The following is a 20,366-nucleotide window of genomic DNA, read 5'->3' on the forward strand; positions in this document are numbered from 1 at the left end:
TACCTGCAAAGCGTGATAGCTCAGTTTTAAGAACAGATTATGAGCATTCTGACGCTTTGGTAGCCGTATCCGATATACCCTCACAACGCTCTGAAGTGGGAGTGAGGGATTTGATGTCTGAGGGAGAAGTCTCTGATTCAGGAAGGGTTCCTCCTCAGACAGATTCAGATACATTGGCTTTTAAATTTAAACTAGAACACCTCCGCGTTTTGCTTAGGGAGGTACTAGCTACTCTGGATGACTGCGATCCTTTGGTGATCCCAGAGAAATTGTGTAAAATGGACAAGTACCTAGAGGTCCCTGTTTACACGGATGCGTTTCCGGTCCCTAAGAGGATTGCGGATATTGTTACTAGGGAGTGGGATAGACCAGGTGTTCCCTTTGTTCCCCCTCCTGTTTTTAAGATAATGTTCCCCATATCTGACCCTGTGCGGGACTCGTGGCAGACGGTCCCTAAGGTGGAGGGGGCTGTTTCTTCACTTGCTAAACGCACAACCATACCAATTGAAGACAGTTGTGCTTTCAAAGACCCTATGGATAAGAAGTTAGAGGGTTTACTTAAGAAAATTTTTGTTCAACAAGGGTTTCTTCTCCAGCCTATTGCCTGCATTATTCCTGTAACTACTGCAGCCGCCTTCTTGTTTGAGGCGCTGGAAGACTCGCTCCAGACGGAGACCTCATATGAGGAAATTATGGATAGAATTAAGGCTCTAAAGCTAGCTAATTCTTTTATCACTGACGCCGCTTTCCAAATAGCTAAGTTAGCGGCAAAAAATTCAGGTTTCGCCATTTTGGCGTGCAGGGCGATATGGCTAAAGTCCTGGTTGGCCGATGTGTCGTCTAAATCCAAGCTTTTGAACATCCCTTTCAAAGGAAAGACCCTCTTCGGGCCTGAATTGAAAGAGATTATTTCAGAAATCACAGGGGGAAAAGGCCATGCTCTCCCTCAGGACAAGTCCTTTAAGACAAAGAAAAAAGCTAATTTTCGTTCCTTTCGTAATTTCAGGAACGGCCCCGCTTCATCCTCTCCGGCTGCAAAGCAAGAGGGTAACGCTTCAAAGCCCAAGGCAACTTGGAAACCTTACCAGGGCTGGAATAAGGGGAAACAGGCCAAAAAGCCTGCAGCTGCCACCAAGACAGCATGAAGGGGTAGCCCCCTGATCCGGGACCGGATCTAATAGGGGGCAGACTCTCTCTCTTCGCTCAGGCCTGGGCAAGAGATGTATACGATCCTTGGGCGTTAGATATTGTATCCCAGGGATATCTTCTAGAATTCAAGGGTTCTCCTCCAAGGGGGAGGTTCCACATTTCTCATGTGGTAGTAGGTGTTGCTACTGAAAACGTCCGCCGGGTAAGTGGAAACTGTAAAAAGCGGACCCACTCAGTGTTGGAGGGGAAAAAGGTATGGAGCAAGCCCAAAAAAAACGGTGGACAGCCGCAAGTCAAAGGAGAAAAAGTGAGGCGGCTACTGAGCTACTGAAGAAAGGTGAATTTATTCCATGTAAAAATACAGGTATACAAAAAAGCAGGAAAAAATAATAAGACACTACATACCAAGGAGGGAACAGCAAACTAACATGTTTCACGCACAATCGCGCTTAATCATAGTAGCTGAATACAAGTAGAAACAACTGTGGCACTTAAAGGGACAGCCAGCCAATCAAAGAACCCTGTTTAATTTAAAAAACACAGATGTCACATCAATGTAATAGATATAGCTAGAACCCCATATCGTGGGGGCGATATATGCAAGGTGTTAGATAGAAAAGAACTTTTTTGGATCTATAAATTGAAAACTCGGTACCCTCTGGGAATGAATCTGGAATGGGACATGAGATATTTTGTGGATTAGAATAGATATGTGATTGTGTGTTGTATTTGGATGGTTATACATATATTTTCATATTAGTATAATATTTAACTTCATTACTCACACACCAACCCACATCATGTATACGCGTGTGTATATGTGTGTGTATATGTGTACATGCACGTGTAGGCACATGTATGTGTTTGCATGTATACATTGTAGATCTTCATACGTTTATATACACACGCGCATATATTCTTACATACTAGCATTCCATTCTGATTTGTCCCACAATTGGCCTATTTTTGGAGTATGTCAGAGAATAACATGGTCAGTCTACGAAACTTTTAACCAATTTCCTAAAATTCAAGTTATAAATTAAAAATTTAATTTAAATTAAACAAAGTATTTGGTTACTAAATAATCAATATATATTATTTCATATTATTATGTATTATGACTGTTCGTCAACTAATTTGAACTACTATGATTGTATTGGATACTTTGAATATTGGTCTTGCTTTGGAAATTAGTTTTGTCTTCTAAATCTTCATTTAAATTTTTCTATTTTAATTTTTCTATTTTCTTTATATTTTTGTTTCTAAATTTAACATAAATGAATTGTTCTGTATGTATGTTAGTACAACATGATTACACTCTATTGAAAGCTCTTTCTGTTTAACTTACATATATGCATGTCTTTATCCATGTATTTATCATGAACTAATATAGTATAGAATATATAATATATATCTAATATCATTGAGTTTTCATTATATAGTGTTTAAGTGCCAGACTGCAATCCTTCTCAAGTATTTTCAATACATTAATGTTGTTTTTAACATCCTTCTGATCTGTGGTGATTTCAGAGACAGCTCACCCTTAATTTTTACATTGATGTGACATCTGTGTTTTTTAAATTAAACAGGGTTCTTTGATTGGCTGGCTGTCCCTTTAAGTACCACAGTTGTTTCTACTTGTATTCAGCTACTATGATTAAGCGCGATTGTGCGTGAAACATGTTAGTTTGCTGTTCCCTCCTTGGTATGTAGTGTCTTATTATTTTTTCCTGCTTTTTGTATACCTGTATTTTTACATGGAATAAATTCACCTTTCTTCAGTAGCTCAGTAGCCGCCTCACTTTTTCTCGTTCCACATTTCTCGTCTGGCTACAGATCAGACAAAGAAAGAGGCGTTTTTACGCTGTGTAGAAGATCTACATACAATGGGAGTGATCCAACCAGTTCCAATCGTGGAACAAGGGCTGGGTTTTTACTCAAACCTGTTTGTTGTTCCCAAAAAAGAGGGAACGTTCAGACCCATCCTGGATCTAAAAATTCTAAACAGATTCCTCAGAGTCTCATCTTTCAAAATGGAGACCATTCGGACAATCTTACCAATGATCCAGGAAGGTCAATATATGACTACCGTGGATCTAAAGGATGCATACCTACACATTCCTATCCACAAAGATCATCACCAGTTTCTCAGGTTCGCCTTTCTGGACAAGCATTACCAGTTTGTGGCTCTTCCTCTCGGCTTAGCCACTGCTCCCAGAATTTTCACAAAGGTGCTAGGGTCCCTTCTGGCGGTGCTAAGACCGCGGGGCATAGCAGTGGTGCCTTACCTAGACGAAATTTTAATTCAGGCGCCGTCTTTGCAAAGAGCCAAGTCTCACACGGAGATTGTATTGGCCTTTCTGAGGTCTCACGGGTGGAAGGTGAACATCAAAAAGAGTTCTCTTTCCCCTCTCACAAGGGTTCCCTTTCTAGAGACTCTAATAGACTCGGTAGAAATGAAAATATTTCTGACGGAGGTCAGAAAATTAAAACTCTTAACTACTTGCCTACTTCTTCATTCCATTCCCCGGCCATCTGTGGCTCAGTGCATGGAGACAATTGGATTAATGGTAGCGGCAATGGACATAGTTCCTTTTGCTCGGATACACCTCAGACCACTGCAACTATGCATGGTCAAACAGTGGAATGGGGATTATGCAGATTTGTCTCCTCAAATTCAGTTGGACCAGGAGACCAGAGATTCTCTTCTCTGGTGGTTGTCTCAAGACCACCTGTCTCAGGGAATATGTTTCCTCAGGCCAGAGTGGGTCATTGTAACGACCAACGCCAGTCTGTTAGGCTGGGGTGCAGTCTGGGACTCCCTGAAAGCTCAGGGCTTATGGTCTCGGGAAGAAACGCTTCTCCCGATAAACATTCTGGAACGGAGGGCGATATTCTACGCTCTTCAGGCATGGCCTCAACTAGCTGCGGCCAAATTCATCAGATTTCAGTCGGACAACATCACGACTGTAGCTTACGTCAATCATCAGGGGGGAACAAAGAGTTCCCTAGCGATGACGGAAGTAACCAAAATAATCAGGTGGGTGGAGGACCACTACTGCCATCGCTCAGCAATTCACATCCCAGGAGTAGACAACTGAGAGGCGGATTTTCTAAGTCGTCAGACTTTTCACCCGGGGGAGTGGGAACTCCACCCGGAGGTATTTGCCCAGCTGACTCAGCTATGGGGCACTCCAGAATTGGATCTGTTGGCGTCCCGTCAGAACACCAAACTTCCTCTTTACGGGTCCAGGTCCCGGGACCCCAAGGCGGTATTGATAGATGCTCTAGCAGCGCCTTGGTCCTTCAATCTGGCTTATGTTTTTCCACCGTTTCCTCTCCTCCCGCGTCTGGTTGCCAGAATCAAGCAGGAGAAGACTTCGGTGATTCTGATAGCGCCTGCGTGGCCACGCAGGACTTGGTATGCAGACCTAGTGGACATGTCATTTGTCCCACCACGGACACTGCCAATGAGGCAGGATCTTCTAATACAGGGTCCGTTCAAGCATCCAAATTTAGTTTCTCTACGTCTGACTGCTTGGAGATTGAACGCTTAATTCTATCAAAGCGTGGGTTCTCTGAGTCAGTTATAGATACTCTGATTCAGGCTAGAAAGCCTGTTACCAGGAAAATCTACCATAAGATATGGCGGAAATATCTTTGTTGGTGTGAATCCAAGGGTTACTCATGGAGTAAGATTAGGATTCCCAGGATATTGTCCTTTCTCCAAGAAGGATCGGAGAAAGAATTGTCAGCTAGTTCCTTAAAAGGACAAATATCTGCTTTGTCTGTCCAATTACACAAGCGTCTGGCAGAAGTACCAGACGTTCAAGCGTTTGCTCAGGCTTTAGTCAGAATTAAGCCTGCCTATAAACCTGTGGCTCCGCTATGGAGTTTGAATCTAGTTCTTTCAGTTCTTCAAGGGGTTCATTTTGAACCTTTACATTTCATAGACATTAAGTTGTTATCTTGGAAAGTTTTGTTTTTGGTAGCTATCTCTTCTGCTCGAAGAGTTTCAGAATTATCTGCCTTACAGTGTGATTTACCTTACCTGGTGTTCCACGCAGATAAGGTAGTTTTGCGTACCAAGCCTGGTTTTCTTCCTAAAGTTGTTTCTAACAAGAATATTAACCAGGAAATAGTTGTTCCTTCTCTGTGTCCTAATCCATCTTCGAAAAAGGAACGTCTTTTACACAATCTTGATGTGGTTCGTGCTTTAAAGTTCTATTTACAAGCAACTAAGGATTTCAGACAAACATCTTCCTTGTTTGTTATCTATTCTGGTAAGAGGAGAGGTCAGAAAGCGACTGCTACCTCTCTTTCCTTTAGGCTGAAAAGCATCATCCGTTTGGCCTATGAGACTGCTTGCCAGCAGCCTCCTGAAAGAATTACTGCTCATTCTACCAGAGCAGTGGCTTCCACATGGGCTTTCAAAAATGAGGCTTCTGTTGAACAGATTTGTAAGGCAGCGACTTGGTCTTCACTGCATACTTTTGCCAAATTTTACAAATACGATACTTTTGCTTCTTCGGAGGCTATTTTTGGGAGAAAGGTTTTGCAACAGTGGTGCCTTCCGTTTAAGGTACCTGTCTTGTTCCCTCCCTTCATCCGTGTCCTAAAGCTTTGGTATTGGTATCCCACAAGTAAAGGATGAATCCGTGGACTGGATACACCTTGCAAGAGAAAACAGAATTTATGCTTACCTGATAAATTACTTTCTCTTGCGGTGTATCCAGTCCACGGCCCCCCCCCTGGCATTTAAGTCAGGTAAAAAATTTTTTGTTTAAACTACAGTCACCACTGCACCCTATGGTTTCTCCTTTTTCTTCCTAACCTTTGGTCGAATGACTGGGGGGTGGAGCTAGAGGGGGAGCTATATGGACAGCTCTGCTGTGTGCTCTCTTTGCCACTTCCTGTAGGGAATGAGAATATCCCACAAGTACAGGATGAATCCGTGGACTGGATACACCGCAAGAGAAAGTAATTTATCAGGTAAGCATAAATTCTGTTTTTTTTTCACATGCAAAATACTTTAAGCTTTATTAACAATTAAGATAAAAACAACTCCATAATGAATATTAAATCTCAATGTATAAAATCATGCATTTTCCATGTATTCATAAATTTTCATTATTTTACATACTTGTTATGGTGTCATTTTTTATATAAACATGGATACATTTTAAGCTTTACCCCAAATATATGATTAATGATAAAGCAAGGTACGCAATATTCTCTAGATTTTTCGGAATTTACAAACTCAACCATGTTGAAGGATTAAAAAGCGATTTAGGTCTTTTCTTCTGCATCAGGTAACCCTGCGGCGTAAATAGCCCCCTGGTGGGTGTTGTAGGTAATGGTAAAATATCATGTTGCGGTAATGTCTCTGGTAAATGGGTAACATCCCTAATTTCCATTTTTAGATGATCAAAGGTATCCCGGTTTCTAACAATACCAACAACTGACAATGGAATAACAAAAAAGTGAGGGGGCGCCCTATTTACATAAACTAAAACAATGTGATAAATATAGACCAATAATGGCTAAGAATAATTTTTCTTGATGTGTCAAGAGTTATAGATAAAAATATAATAGTATAATAAATAAGTGAATATATAAATGATATTAATTAATGGTAATATCAAATGTGGATAAACAATCACAAACTAGTCAAAATGGTGAGATCAATACTCAGCGTCTGTATGCATATACATATATATATACACACATACATACACCCATGCAATTAACCACAATAGTAAACAATATGTATCTTAATAGCAAATGTGTAATGAAAATAATAACAATAGATAATTGAAATAAATAACAATGGTTAAATAAATATTATGGTGTATCAAAAAGCCTTAGGTAAAGAGGCAATATAGTTGCATTAAAGTCTCTGGAGAGGAATATAGGCAGCTATCTGTGAAGATCCAGGCCAGGATCCAGGAAACAGCAATCTAAAAAAAGAAAAAACAGAAGCGCCACATGGCCCAATATTGTTTGGTCCAAAATTGTAGATCTTAAGATAGACAAACAGACTCACATTTAGGAGAGCACCTCAGTTAGTGCTAATAGGGGCAGTCTGGGATCTATTCGGTCACCCAGAAGACCAACTTCCAGCACAGGAACTGAACTCTATATGGACAGAGAAGAGACACAAGTGCCTATATGGCCTAGTATTGTCGGTGCAAGTAAATAAAGCCAGATATTAATAGGAGTGGTACTCACAATGTATCAAGCACCTCTTTTGATGCTAAGGGAGCATGGAGGGATCAATATGGTCACCCAACAGACTTATGGCAGGGTATCCAGGAGAGAGATGATGGTTCCCAGGATGGTCAAAGTAATAAATGTCCTATAGCATGCAGGAGAGCCTCACTAATCCTAGCCTTCTTCACAGAGACCAGGGCGACGCTAATGGGACAGATTTCGAGTGTTGTGCTAACAGCGAAGGATATTGGATTTATTGCACTTGTTGTAGCTGGGAGAGAGAGAGCACTGCAGATTATCATCCAAGCACACATGCAGCTGTGGCAGGTTAGAGACTGCTTGCAAGATATAGGTGTAACTTCAGAAGGAGAAGGCTGCTGCAAATAAACTGCTTATTTGTTATAATCTTGCACACTGAAAGTGAAACACAAAAGCTTCCCCACTATAGGGAAAGAATGAAAGAACAAAGTCCTTATTGTAGCTTAATGATATATTAATTAATCACAAAGGTAAAACAGCAATCCTGAATGAAATGACAGCACAATAGAAATGAGCTGTAGCTTGCACAATATCCAAGCAACCTGCTTGGATATTGTGCAAGCTACAGCTCATTTCTATTGTGCTGTCATTTCATTCAGGATTGCTGTTTTACCTTTGTGATTAATTAATATATCATTAAGCTACAATAAGGACTTTGTTCTTTCATTCTTTCCCTATAGTGGGGAAGCTTTTGTGTTTCACTTTCAGTGTGCAAGATTATAACAAATAAGCAGTTTATTTGCAGCAGCCTTCTCCTTCTGAAGTTACACATATATCTTGCAAGCAGTCTCTAACCTGCCACAGCTGCATGTGTGCTTGGATGATAATCTGCAGTGCTCTCTCTCTCCCAGCTACAACAAGTGCAATAAATCCAATATCCTTCGCTGTTAGCACAACACTCGAAATCTGTCCCATTAGCGTCGCCCTGGTCTCTGTGAAGAAGGCTAGGATTAGTGAGGCTCTCCTGCATGCTATAGGACATTTATTACTTTGACCATCCTGGGAACCATCATCTCTCTCCTGGATACCCTGCCATAAGTCTGTTGGGTGACCATATTGATCCCTCCATGCTCCCTTAGCATCAAAAGAGGTGCTTGATACATTGTGAGTACCACTCCTATTAATATCTGGCTTTATTTACTTGCACCGACAATACTAGGCCATATAGGCACTTGTGTCTCTTCTCTGTCCATATAGAGTTCAGTTCCTGTGCTGGAAGTTGGTCTTCTGGGTGACCGAATAGATCCCAGACTGCCCCTATTAGCACTAACTGAGGTGCTCTCCTAAATGTGAGTCTGTTTGTCTATCTTAAGATCTACAATTTTGGACCAAACAATATTGGGCCATGTGGCGCTTCTGTTTTTTCTTTTTTTAGATGACAATGGAATATTCAGTTCAGCCATAGCTTTCATAATAGTCTCCCAACCTTGTGGTGTTTTGCGCATGGTCACGTTGTGACTTTGTGTAGCGCAACGTACTAAGTCTAGTATGTTTGAACCGATGATTCTTTGTTTTTTGTAAATAAACTCCCCATTATCATTCCAACTAGTTATATTTTTGGCTTGTACCATTTTAGAAATAAGTAGTTCAGCATTTTTCTTAAACCGGTCATGCACATTGTTAACAACTTCATGAAATATTCTATCACTTTTTTCAAAGGATGCATCAGTTGCGTTATGATCGGGGTGGGTAGATTCTCCCGGGGGCATTACTAGTGTTAACACAGAGTTTTCTTTAGCGTCTTGCTTTGCATACACCAAATATTTCTGTAATACGGCATTGTACTTTTTTATTTTCACATCCTCTGGTAAATCAGAATTATTTAATATTTCACCTATTTCAACATCCAAACGGTTTGTCACAGCCCTGCGAATGACTACCTCATTTTGTTGTGGTTGTTGTAAACGGTCCAACTGTTGTTTTGGAACAAGATACATTTTTTGAGCATTCTCTATCAGCTCTTAGTAAAGAGTGATGTAAGTATAGGAAGAGCAAATCCTAAAAGAGGCGCTAAAAATCCACCCCTCTGTGTCACCAAAATCTTCTTTTTACCCAGAGCAACTGCTTTATTACTAAGTGTTTTTATAATTTTCCGCCACTTTTTAAGGTGTCCTTTCTGTTGCTGTGTCAAAGGCAATCTACCTTTAAGAATGTTCAGGGCTATTTCACATATAGAGGATATTAAATCATTTGAGGCGCCGTGTAAAATAGTCTTTCTTTGTTGAGGTGTTGCACCTCTTAAGGTTTTTAAAACCTTCCAATTACGGATTAGTCTGCTAGACACACTTAGTAATAAAGCAGTTGCTCTGGGTAAAAAGAAGATTTTGGTGACACAAAGGGGTGGATTTTTAGCGCCTCTTTTAGGATTTGCTCTTCCTATACTTACATCACTCTTTACTAAGAGCTGATGGAGAATGCTCAAAAAATGTATCTTGTCCCAAAACAACAGTTGGACCGCTTACAACAACCACAACAAAATGAGGTAGACATTCACAGGGCTGTGACAAACCGTTTGGATGTTGAAATAGGTGAAATATTAAATAATTCTGATTTACCAGAGGATGTGAAAATAAAAAAGTACAATGCCGTATTACAGAAATATTTGGTGTATGCAAAGCAAGACGCTAGAGAAAACTCTGTGTTAACACTATTAATGCCCCCAGGAGAATCTACCCGCCCCGATCATAACGCAACTGATGCATCCTTTGAAAAAAGTGATAGAATATTTCATGAAGTTGTTAACAATGTGCATGACCGGTTTAAGAAAAATGCTGAACTACTTCTTTCTAAAATGGTACAAGCCAAAGATGTAACTATTTGGAATGATAATGAGGAGTTTATTTACAAAAAACAAAGAATCATCGGCTCAAACATACTAGACTTAGTACGCTGCGCTACACAAAGTCACAACGTGACCAGGCACAAAACACCGCAAGGTTGGGAGACTTTTATGAAAGCTATGGCTGAACTGAATATTCCATCGTCAGTTGTTGGGAATGTTAGAAACCAGGATACCTTTGATCATCTAAAAATGGAAATTAGGGATGTTACCCATTTACCAGAGACATTACCGCAACATGATATTTTACCATTACCCACAACACCCACCAGGGGGCTATTTACACCACAGGGTTACCTGATGCAGAAGAAAAGACCTAAATCGCTTTTCAATCCTTCAACATGGTTGAGTTTGTAAATTCCCAAAAATCTAGCGAATATTGCGTACCTTGCTTTATCTTTAATCATATATTTGGGATAAAGCTTAAAATGTATCCATGTTTATATAAAAAATGACACCATAACAAGTATGTAAATAATGAAAATGTATTAATACATGGAAAATACATGATTTTATACATTGAGATATAATATTCATTATTGAGTTGTTTTTATCTTAATAGTTAATAAGTTTAAAGTATTTTGTTTGTGAAAAAAACTAAAAAGTGTGTTTATTTAAATATTAATATACATTAAATACATACTTGGATTATAACATTCATTACAAGAGATGCAATAATAATTTGTTATAGCAAAATGTATACGTCCGTACATATTTTGTTATAACTTCTACATGTTTGTACATATTCATTGCAAAAAGGATTTATTCTCAAATTTAATTTACAAAGTTGTACATATTGCGAGACTATTTTATCATTCTTTTTTAAGTCTGATGAAAAGAAATTGAGTACTTTATCAAAACTCATACCCTTAGACATACAATGCATAAAAAAATACAATATTGACCAAACACCACAGAGAATGTATCTTGTATCTGTTTATTCTGAAATACTATTCAAGTTGTATTCCTTTTAAAAAATTTAAAAATGATTTAGTAAACACGTTGTTGTACGGTGAAATTCCAATAGGATTGGAACAGCCAATAGAATGTGAGCTCAATCCTATTGGCTGATTGGATCAGCCAATAGGATTGAACTTCAATCCTATTGGCTGATTGCATCAGCCAATAGGATTTTTCCTACCTTAACTCCCATTGGCTGATAAAATTCTATCAGCCAATCGGAATTCATGGAATGCCATCTTGGATGACGTCATTTAAAGGAACATTCATTCAGTCGTCGGATGTTGTTGGAAGAGGATGCTCCTCGTCGGATGTCTTGAAGATGGACCCGCTCCGCGCCGGATGGATGAAGATAGAAGATGCCGCCTGGATGAAGACTTCTGCCTGTCTGGAGGACCTCTTCTGGCCGGCTTGGATGAAGACTTTTGCCCGTCTGGAGGACCACTTCTGCCGTATTCGTTGAGGACTTCGGCCCGGTTGGGTGAAGACTTCTCAAGGTAGGGTGATCTTCAAGGGGTTAGTATTAGGTTTTTTTAAGGGGGGATTGGGTGGGTTTTATAGTAGGGTTGGTTGTGTGGGTGGTGGGTTTTAATGTTGGGGGGGTATTGTACTTTTTTTTACAGGTAAAAGAGCTGATTACTTTGGGGCAATGCCCCGCAAAAGGCCCTTTTAAGGGCTATTCGTATTTTAGTATAGGGTAGGGCTTTTTATTATTTTGGGGGGATTAGATTAGGTGTAATTAGTTTAAAAAACGTGTAATTATTTTATTATTTTCTGTAATTTAGGTTTTTTTTTGTAATTTAGATCATTTTATTTAATGTTATTTAATTGTAGTTAATTGTAGTTAATGTAGGTAATTAATTTAATGATAGTATAGTGTTAGGTGTAATTGTAACTTAGGTTAGGTTTTATTTTACAGGTACTTCTGTATTTATTTATTTTATTTATTTTAACTAGGTAGTTATTAAATAGTTAACTATTTAATAACTATTCTACCTAGTTAAAATAAATACAAACTTGCCTGTAAAATAAAAATAAATCCTAAAAAAGCTACAATGTAACTATTAGTTATATTGTAGCTATCTTAGGGTTTATTTTACAGGTAAGTATTTAGTTTTAAATAGGAATAATTTATTTATATTTATTTAAATTATATTTAAGTTAGGGGGGTTAGTGTTAGACTTAGGTTTAGGGGTTAATACATTTAATATAGTGGCGGTGGGGCAGATTAGGGGTTAATAAATATAATGTAGGTGGCGGCGGTGTAGGGGGGGCAGGTTTGGGGTTAATAAATATAATGTAGGTGGTGGTGGGCTCCAGGAGCGGCGGTTTAGGGGTTAAACACTTTATTTGCGGGGGGTCCGGGAGCGGCAGGATAGGGGTTAATACATTTATTTAAGTTGCGGTGGGCTCCGTGAGCGGCGGTTTAGGGGTTAATAACTTTATTTAGGTGCGGCGGGGTCCGGGAGCGGCGGTATAGGGGGTAAATATGTATAATGTAGGTGGCGGTGGGCTCCGGGAGCCGCGGTTTAGGGGTTAATACATTTATTTAAGTTGCGGTGGGCTCCGTGAGCGGCGGTTTAGGGGTTAATAACTTTATTTAGGTGCGGCGGGGTCCGGGAGCGGCGGTATAGGGGGTAAACAGTATAGCATAGTGTGGGTGTTTAGTGACAGGGTACCAAAAAAGCTGAAAAAAAGCCGAAGAGCAGCGAGATCGATGACTGTTAGTTAACAACAGTCCGCTGCTCATCGCCTCGTACTTGGTGCGCGGCTTTTTGACTGCTTTTTTGATAATTTTGGAGAACGTATTCAGGTCCGCGGCGGCGATGTTATGCGATCTTAGGCGAGCGTATTGGTGCCGTCGAATGCAGGTAAGTTGACAGCTTGATAAATAGAGGCCATAGTATACACATATTATAACAGCAAACCAGATGAACAACGCCTCTACCAGAGGATAACACCGCTACCTGTGGCGGCTCTATGTTATCATGGATATAATATTATTGAGGCTATATGTCCATCCACAGGTGACGTCAAAGCTAAAGGACTATGTTTTATTAGTAAGCGGTTACAGTTCTAAGGTCTCAGACATATAGTAACTGACTGAATTTGTACATCAACCAGGTTGCAGTATAACACAATGCAAACTCCAAGTGGTAGTGGATCCTCATGGTGACAGATTCCTGTAATAATAGCAGGGTCACCCTCTGGTAGAGGTGTTGCAGCTGTTTGCATTTCACTCCTTTCTCCTAAATATACAAATTGGAAGCTGGCCATGCCTTTATACTATGTGTGTGTGTGTATATATATATATATATTCTTTGATGTCATTGAGGTGATGCTATTGTGTTTACTCTAGGCGGGCTGCCTGCGTGGATCAGATGTATATGTGCACACAAATAAATATGTTTGAATTGATCTTATGGATGTTTTATCACCATTGAGTGCTGAAATACATGCACACAAAGGGTTAAACTTAAATTAAATCCCCCCCCCCCCTCCATCAGTAAAGGCAGGAGGCCTAACTAGCATTCACAACTATGCCCCAACGCAATATAAATGTTCAGTTATACTAACTGCAAGAAAACAAATATTCTGCACAAATGTTATGGACACCTATGGACTCATCATCTTAGAAAAAAAAGGGGTTTTAAATTAAAGGGACAGTCAACACCAGAATTCTTGTTGTTTAAAAAGATAGATAATCCCTTTATTACCCATTCCCCAATTTTGCATAACCAACACAGTTATAATAATACACATTTTACCTCTGTAATTACCTTGTATCTATGCCTCTGCAAACTGCCCCCTTATTTCAGTTCTTTTGACAGACTTTTTAAGTTTAGCCAATCAGTGCTCACTCATAGGTAACTTCACGTGCATGAGCTCAATGTTATCTATATGAAACACATGAACTAACGCCCTCTATTGGTGAAAAACTGTCAAAAAACATTCAGATTAGAGGTACCTTCAAGTTTTAAGAAATTAGCATATGAACCTCCTATTGGTGGTGATAAAAGTAAATTGGAAAGTTGTTTAATATTACATGCCCTATTTGAATCATGAAACCTTATTTTGAACTTGACTGTCCCTTTAAATTAAAACTTGTTTTTTTTGTGCTTGTCAGCTTGTTCGTCTTCTAGAGCAATTCATTCTCGAGCGGGTGCGTTAATTAGCATGCCCCTTGTAATCTGGCCCTTAATAGGAACATTATTTGCACTGCAATTATTAGTTTTAACAATTATCATATTCACTGTGATTGATAGCTTTGTGATGCTTTCTCACTAAGGGCCAGATTATGAGTGGAGCGCTAACAGTTACGTGCAAGCAAAAAGGGATTTATCAAGGGTGTTTGCCCGCATCGGGTTTTTCACTTATATTACAAGCTGAAAGTAAACATGATCGCTTTAGCACAGAGATACATACATATACATGTCAAAATATGTATATGTATGTATGTATATGTTTTTTTTTTATATATATATATATATATATATATATGCATTTATATGTGTATATATGTATGTACAGATAGATATATAGATATATATATATATATATATATATATATATGCAGTATATAATATAAATACTTTTTTATTATAGCATACATACATATGTATACATATAAAGACATATATAAGTGCATTGGAGTCAGGTAGATAAAAAAGTACATGAAAAAGCATATTTATGCAATATTCATATTTAATAAAGTGTTATACTATATATTTATATATGAATAGATATTCATATATATATATATATATATATATATATATATATATATATATTTCAATTTTAGTGCTTGATTCCCTATCTGTTTAGGTCCTTTAATGTATTTGGCCCTTGTTCTTTTCTCATAGTTTGTTGGAAAAAAAAAAAAAATATATATATATATATATATATATATATATATATATGTATATGCTGTATATATATATATGCTGTATATATATATGCTGTATATATATATATATATATATATATAAATAATGTGTACGGTATATATATATATATATATATATATATATATCCTCCACTACGCACAAAATATAGAGAAAATTACTCATTGTGTAGTTCATTAACAAATCTAGACAGGCCAGAAGGCTTGTTTTTCCCACAGAAAACCTCTGAATTACATTGTGTCCAATGCAGCAAAGGATTCTGGGTAAGATATGCAAATTAGGTCCTCTCTCTCTCTCTATTATGTTATTATTATATGTTACTCTATTATGTTACTATTATTATCTATTATTATATCTCTATTAATATATATATATATATATTGTAACAAAATACCATTATATATATATATATATATATATATATATATATATATATATATATATATATATATATATATATATATATATATATAAATATATATATATATATATATATATAAATATGTATTTATGATTAAATAGAACATATTCTTCTATGTGAAGAACATTGGAATGTGAAATATTAATATTTTCATGTCGGGTTAGCACACTTGAGAATATGTGATCAGGTTTGCACACGAGTAGAGTGTTAGTTTTTTTTCCACTTTTTTTGCTCCATTGACTTCTAGTACTAAGTTAAATGAACAAAAAAATTTGCTAAACAGCATTATAAACCTAATAAAATAATCACACAACACAGAATATATAATTAAACTAAGTTAAATGAACAAAAACATTTGCTAATCCCCATTATAAACCTAATAAAATAATCACACAACACAGACTTCACTTGCATTTTTCTGCAAACAGTTCTTTCTATGCATTCCAATCTGGACTGATTTATAGACAGGAAAATCTTGTTCCTTTGAAATCTGCTTGATAACTCAGGTCTGGTTAAACTGATTAATCTCAGCTTACTTGGCTTTGCTGCAACACAAGTGGACAGCTCCACCTACTGGCTATTTTAATAAATGCACTGCTTCTCAATGCTTTTCAATAGCAGTCACATGACTGAAAAAAAAGGTTGTTATTCTGAAACGGTGTAAATTGAACCGTTGTAAAACGAGGGCCACCTGTATATGCTTATAAAATATGCAGCAAATTAAAAGAACATTAAAATCAAAATGTTATTCCCCTTAATATTTAAATATAGTATAGTAAAAACTTTGTAACATACTTTTATTATTTATTCTCTTTCATTTTCTGTAATTGTAACCCGTGCATACAAAGAGTACTTCTTGCTTGATCGGTGCAGCAGTTTAATCATGTGCCTAATTCAACACATCAAAGGAGATATGATAAACCTGCTAGAATGTTTTGAAAGGGAATGTCCCTAGACTGTAAAACTAAAACAAAAGTATAGGTTTAAAACATTTATTATAAAGCAGATCTTTTGCATCAAAGTCCTCATTTCCTGATATAGATTTTGCCACTCTAAAGCATGAATTACATGCTCGCAAACGGTTAAAAATATAGTTAAAGCATACTTCCCATTATTTCTGGGACAGAGAAGTGAGGGGGAAATGTTGGTGGTAGCCCAGCAGTGTTTTGTGGGTAGGCACACATCAGAAGAAGCGGGAGAGTGTACCAAGGGCGGGGTCTAGTGTGTTTTGTGGGTCCAGTCGGGGTTGTCCCTAGAAAACCAGATTATTTGCATTTTTCTCATCACTTATAGGGACACTGTATATCCATACGAAAATGCAGCATTAAAACGTGTAAGCATTTTTTTATTTAATGTAAAAGCTGTTAACATTTAAGTTTAAACTAATATACCGATATCACTTGTGCTCTTCCTACTAATGCTGATTGGCTTATAGGTACTTCCTGCTAATACTTTGTGAGCAGGAAGCACTTCTACACCAATGAGCATTAACAGGAAGTACCAATGAGCAAAGTAATTAAGTTGAATAAGCGTTTAATTACCATGATTTCATTCACAAATAAATAAACAAACATATTTAGCTGCTGCTCTTACATATGCATAACATACATTTTTTTTTTGAGTACAGTATCACTTTAATGTAATATCCTGTTTTTTTTCGCAACATGGATAATATTGGCCACATTTTCATTATGCATTTAAATTATTAACAGCAGCTTAGGAAAAAAACAAACATATTATTACCTGTTCTAGGATGTTTTGAAGCCTTTCAACTTCACAGTCTATTACAAATTTATTCTCCTGCCTTCGATCCAAGTCTTCTAATAAACGTCTATAACTGGCATCATTAAAATTTTCCACACATATTGCGCTAACTTGCCATCCATTTTGACCAGCTTTTTCCATAATAGCTTGAAGTACTGAATATCCTGAAAAAGACAAAAAGAATCAATAAGGTCTGGTTTTCTCATTTTAGCTATCACAAACCACTGATAGGAACAAGTAATAATATCATTTTAGTCAAAACAAATACAGTTTTGGTTGACACGGGGAAAAATATCAAAAAGACACATTTCACATTGTCTCAGTGTTGTTTTCACAATGTTTTCATTTCAAACATGAATAATGAAGAAGAGTTTTTTCAGCAGATTATGTGAGAGAAATGGGAAAAAAACACATTCTACTGCAAAACAATATGGGGTAGATTCAAAGCTTTTGAGGCTTTGTGGTGCAGGGTTCATAAGTGAGGCTGTAACCACAAATTTAAGAAGCTGCTAATTTAGCCTCTCAAACAAAATTCAGAAGAGGATTTTGTAGTGGACCCTGAGAAGCCTAAGGGGAAAGGGAGTTTGCACGGTTGCACTTGGCTTCCAGATGTAAGTGCGCCTGAGTCTTTCCCTCGCAATATTGATTTAACTTGCACAAGGTCAGAGCTTAATAACGCTAATACTTTTGTGATCCACTTGTAATCTAGGCCAATATGTTTATACAACACAACAGTGGAGGCTTGTCCATATGGGCAGCATGAGCTGTCCCACCATTTAAACTGCTCCACAAAAATGATTTCCATAATTCTCTTAACCCTTTGAGTGCTAAGCTCTTTCCCACCTGGGTGCTAAGCTGTTTTAAGTTGTTTTTTTGTTTTAATATTTTTTTTTAACATTTTTTCAACCAGATCTGTTGGAAAGGTTAGGTGATTGCCTTTCAAACGGTGGGTCTTGGGGGTCTGTAGCTGCTTAGATGCCTGGGATACAGGCTTCTAAGCAGCATGCCCCCTGCTCCTATACATTGTAAATTTTAAATAAAGTTGCGCAGTGACGTCATCACGTCATTGCACGGTGACGTCACCGCACATAACATGAAGCCCCGGTGATGCCTGTCACTATGCAGGCCCGGGGTAGGAGCGGGAGGGAGCCCCCAGATCTCCCTTAACGTTCTGAGCCATAGTTAGCATCAAAGTAGGAAACTCTGCGACGGCTCAGAGCCGTCGTTAGCATTCAAGGGGTTAATTTTATCATAATGTTTATTCAGGTCCACAGAGGTTAAAAATAGTTAAGGCAAATTAATAAAAATAAATTCAAATAGCAGTGAACGCTTGTCCATAGTACTTTTTACTCAATTATGCAGTTTCTGATAACCATTTCCCATATTCTATTTGCTTTTTAGCTCCTAAAATAAGTATTTTGAGCAGCTCCCTCTAATGGTTTTAATGATAAAGTACAGGCATAATAATGTAAAAGATTCCTAACACTGATACACGATAGTGCTGGTCTTACTGTCACCCTCCCTTATCCAGCATTGTTCACTATCCTGAAGCTTGTTATGCCACTTGCTTTTTCAGCTAGGGTACAAAATCCAGGAAGAAAACCCATGTCAGTTTCTTGTCAGCATTCACTTATGGTATGGACTAAGCCGATTGGTCTAAGACATATATAAATGCAGTGAACTGGAACTAAAATGTTGTTATCTGATACCCTTTAATCTCAGGTATTGTATTAATTCTTGCATGTTGTGATAATTAATACATAGATTTGTGTCAACTAAAATTTTGATAGTTATAAGTATTATTTAATCTGTTAAATAACCCAGATTAAATATCATCTATAAATAGTAAATCTAGTCAAGGCATAATATAATCAAAGAAAATTCTCTCTGCATATCTTTTTTCCTTTCTCTGCAAGATCATACATCTGTTGCTAATCACTCATTAGTGAAAGCCCCTAGGCTTCTGACAACAGGGATTGCTGGGAATTGTAGTCTTTCAAACAAAGGGCCCTGCTGGTACTACTTGACTTCATGTTGTCCTGGTTTTTTATTTGTTTTTTTTTTTTTTTTTTTTTTTGCTTTTTAGTAAAAGGCACAAAAGAATCTTATGAATCTTTATTGATATGTTATAGAGACTGCTGTCTGCAGTGTGCTTTGTCATCTCTGCCTATATACATGTATGTACAGCTAAATAACTAAAAAGAAAATCACAGATAACTAAGTGCTGGCTGGTAGTACGTTCACTAACATGAAAAGATCTTCTGTGAGTAAGGGATATATAATGAATATTAGCAAATGGAGGACTAGACTGTTGTTTTACTATGTATACCAGAGGTTAATGTAGTCCTTGCTCCATTTTATGACCTTTGTAGTTTATAAATTACAATAAGAGCGAAGATATTATGCTGCTACCTTTTTGCCTCTAGTGTACTCTGTGTGAACAGATAAGTGTCTTATCTTTTATATAATGCTTTGATATACTAAATTGATAATTAGTCTATTGAAATGGAAACTAATAGTAATGGCTCTTACTTGTAACTGCAGTATAAAGAAAAAAATTTTTTTAATGTTTATTTTTGTTTGGCTTGGACAAAAAACGTAATTTATGCTTACCTGATAAATTTATTTCTCTTGTATTGTATTCAGTCCACGGATCATCCATTACTTGTGGGATATTCTCCTTCCCAACAGGAAGTTGCAAGAGGATCACCCACAGCAGAGCTGCTATATAGCTCCTCCCCTCACTGCCATATCCAGTCATTCGACCGAAACAAGACGAGAAAGGAGAAACCATAGGGTGCAGTGGTGACTGTAGTTTAATTAAAATTTAGACCTGCCTTAAAAGGACAGGGCGGGCCGTGGACTGGATACACTACAAGAGAAATAAATTTATCAGGTAAGCATAAATTATGTTTTCTCTTGTTAAGTGTATCCAGTCCACGGATCATCGATTACTTGTGGGATACCAATACCAAAGCTAAAGTACACGGATGATGAGAGGGACAAGGCAGGAACTTAAATGGAAGGAACCACTGCCTGTAGAACCTTTCTCCCAAAAACAGCCTCCGAAGAAGCA

General features: G+C 37.6%; 1 protein-coding gene across 3 annotated transcripts in view; it reads right to left on the reverse strand.

The window, feature by feature from the left end:
• Positions 1-20,366, reverse strand: part of GRIA4 (glutamate ionotropic receptor AMPA type subunit 4) — a 771,385-nt gene that overhangs the window by 474,558 nt on the left and 276,461 nt on the right. For all 3 annotated transcript variants that reach the window (XM_053708572.1, XM_053708570.1, XM_053708573.1), the window contains exon 4: positions 17,270-17,454. In XM_053708572.1, the coding sequence (XP_053564547.1) occupies positions 17,270-17,454 (185 nt within the window). The remainder of the gene's footprint in view (positions 1-17,269; positions 17,455-20,366) is intronic.

The sequence above is a fragment of the Bombina bombina genome, chromosome 3, assembly GCF_027579735.1.
Source record: "Bombina bombina isolate aBomBom1 chromosome 3, aBomBom1.pri, whole genome shotgun sequence".
Taxonomy (NCBI): Eukaryota; Metazoa; Chordata; class Amphibia; order Anura; family Bombinatoridae; genus Bombina; species Bombina bombina.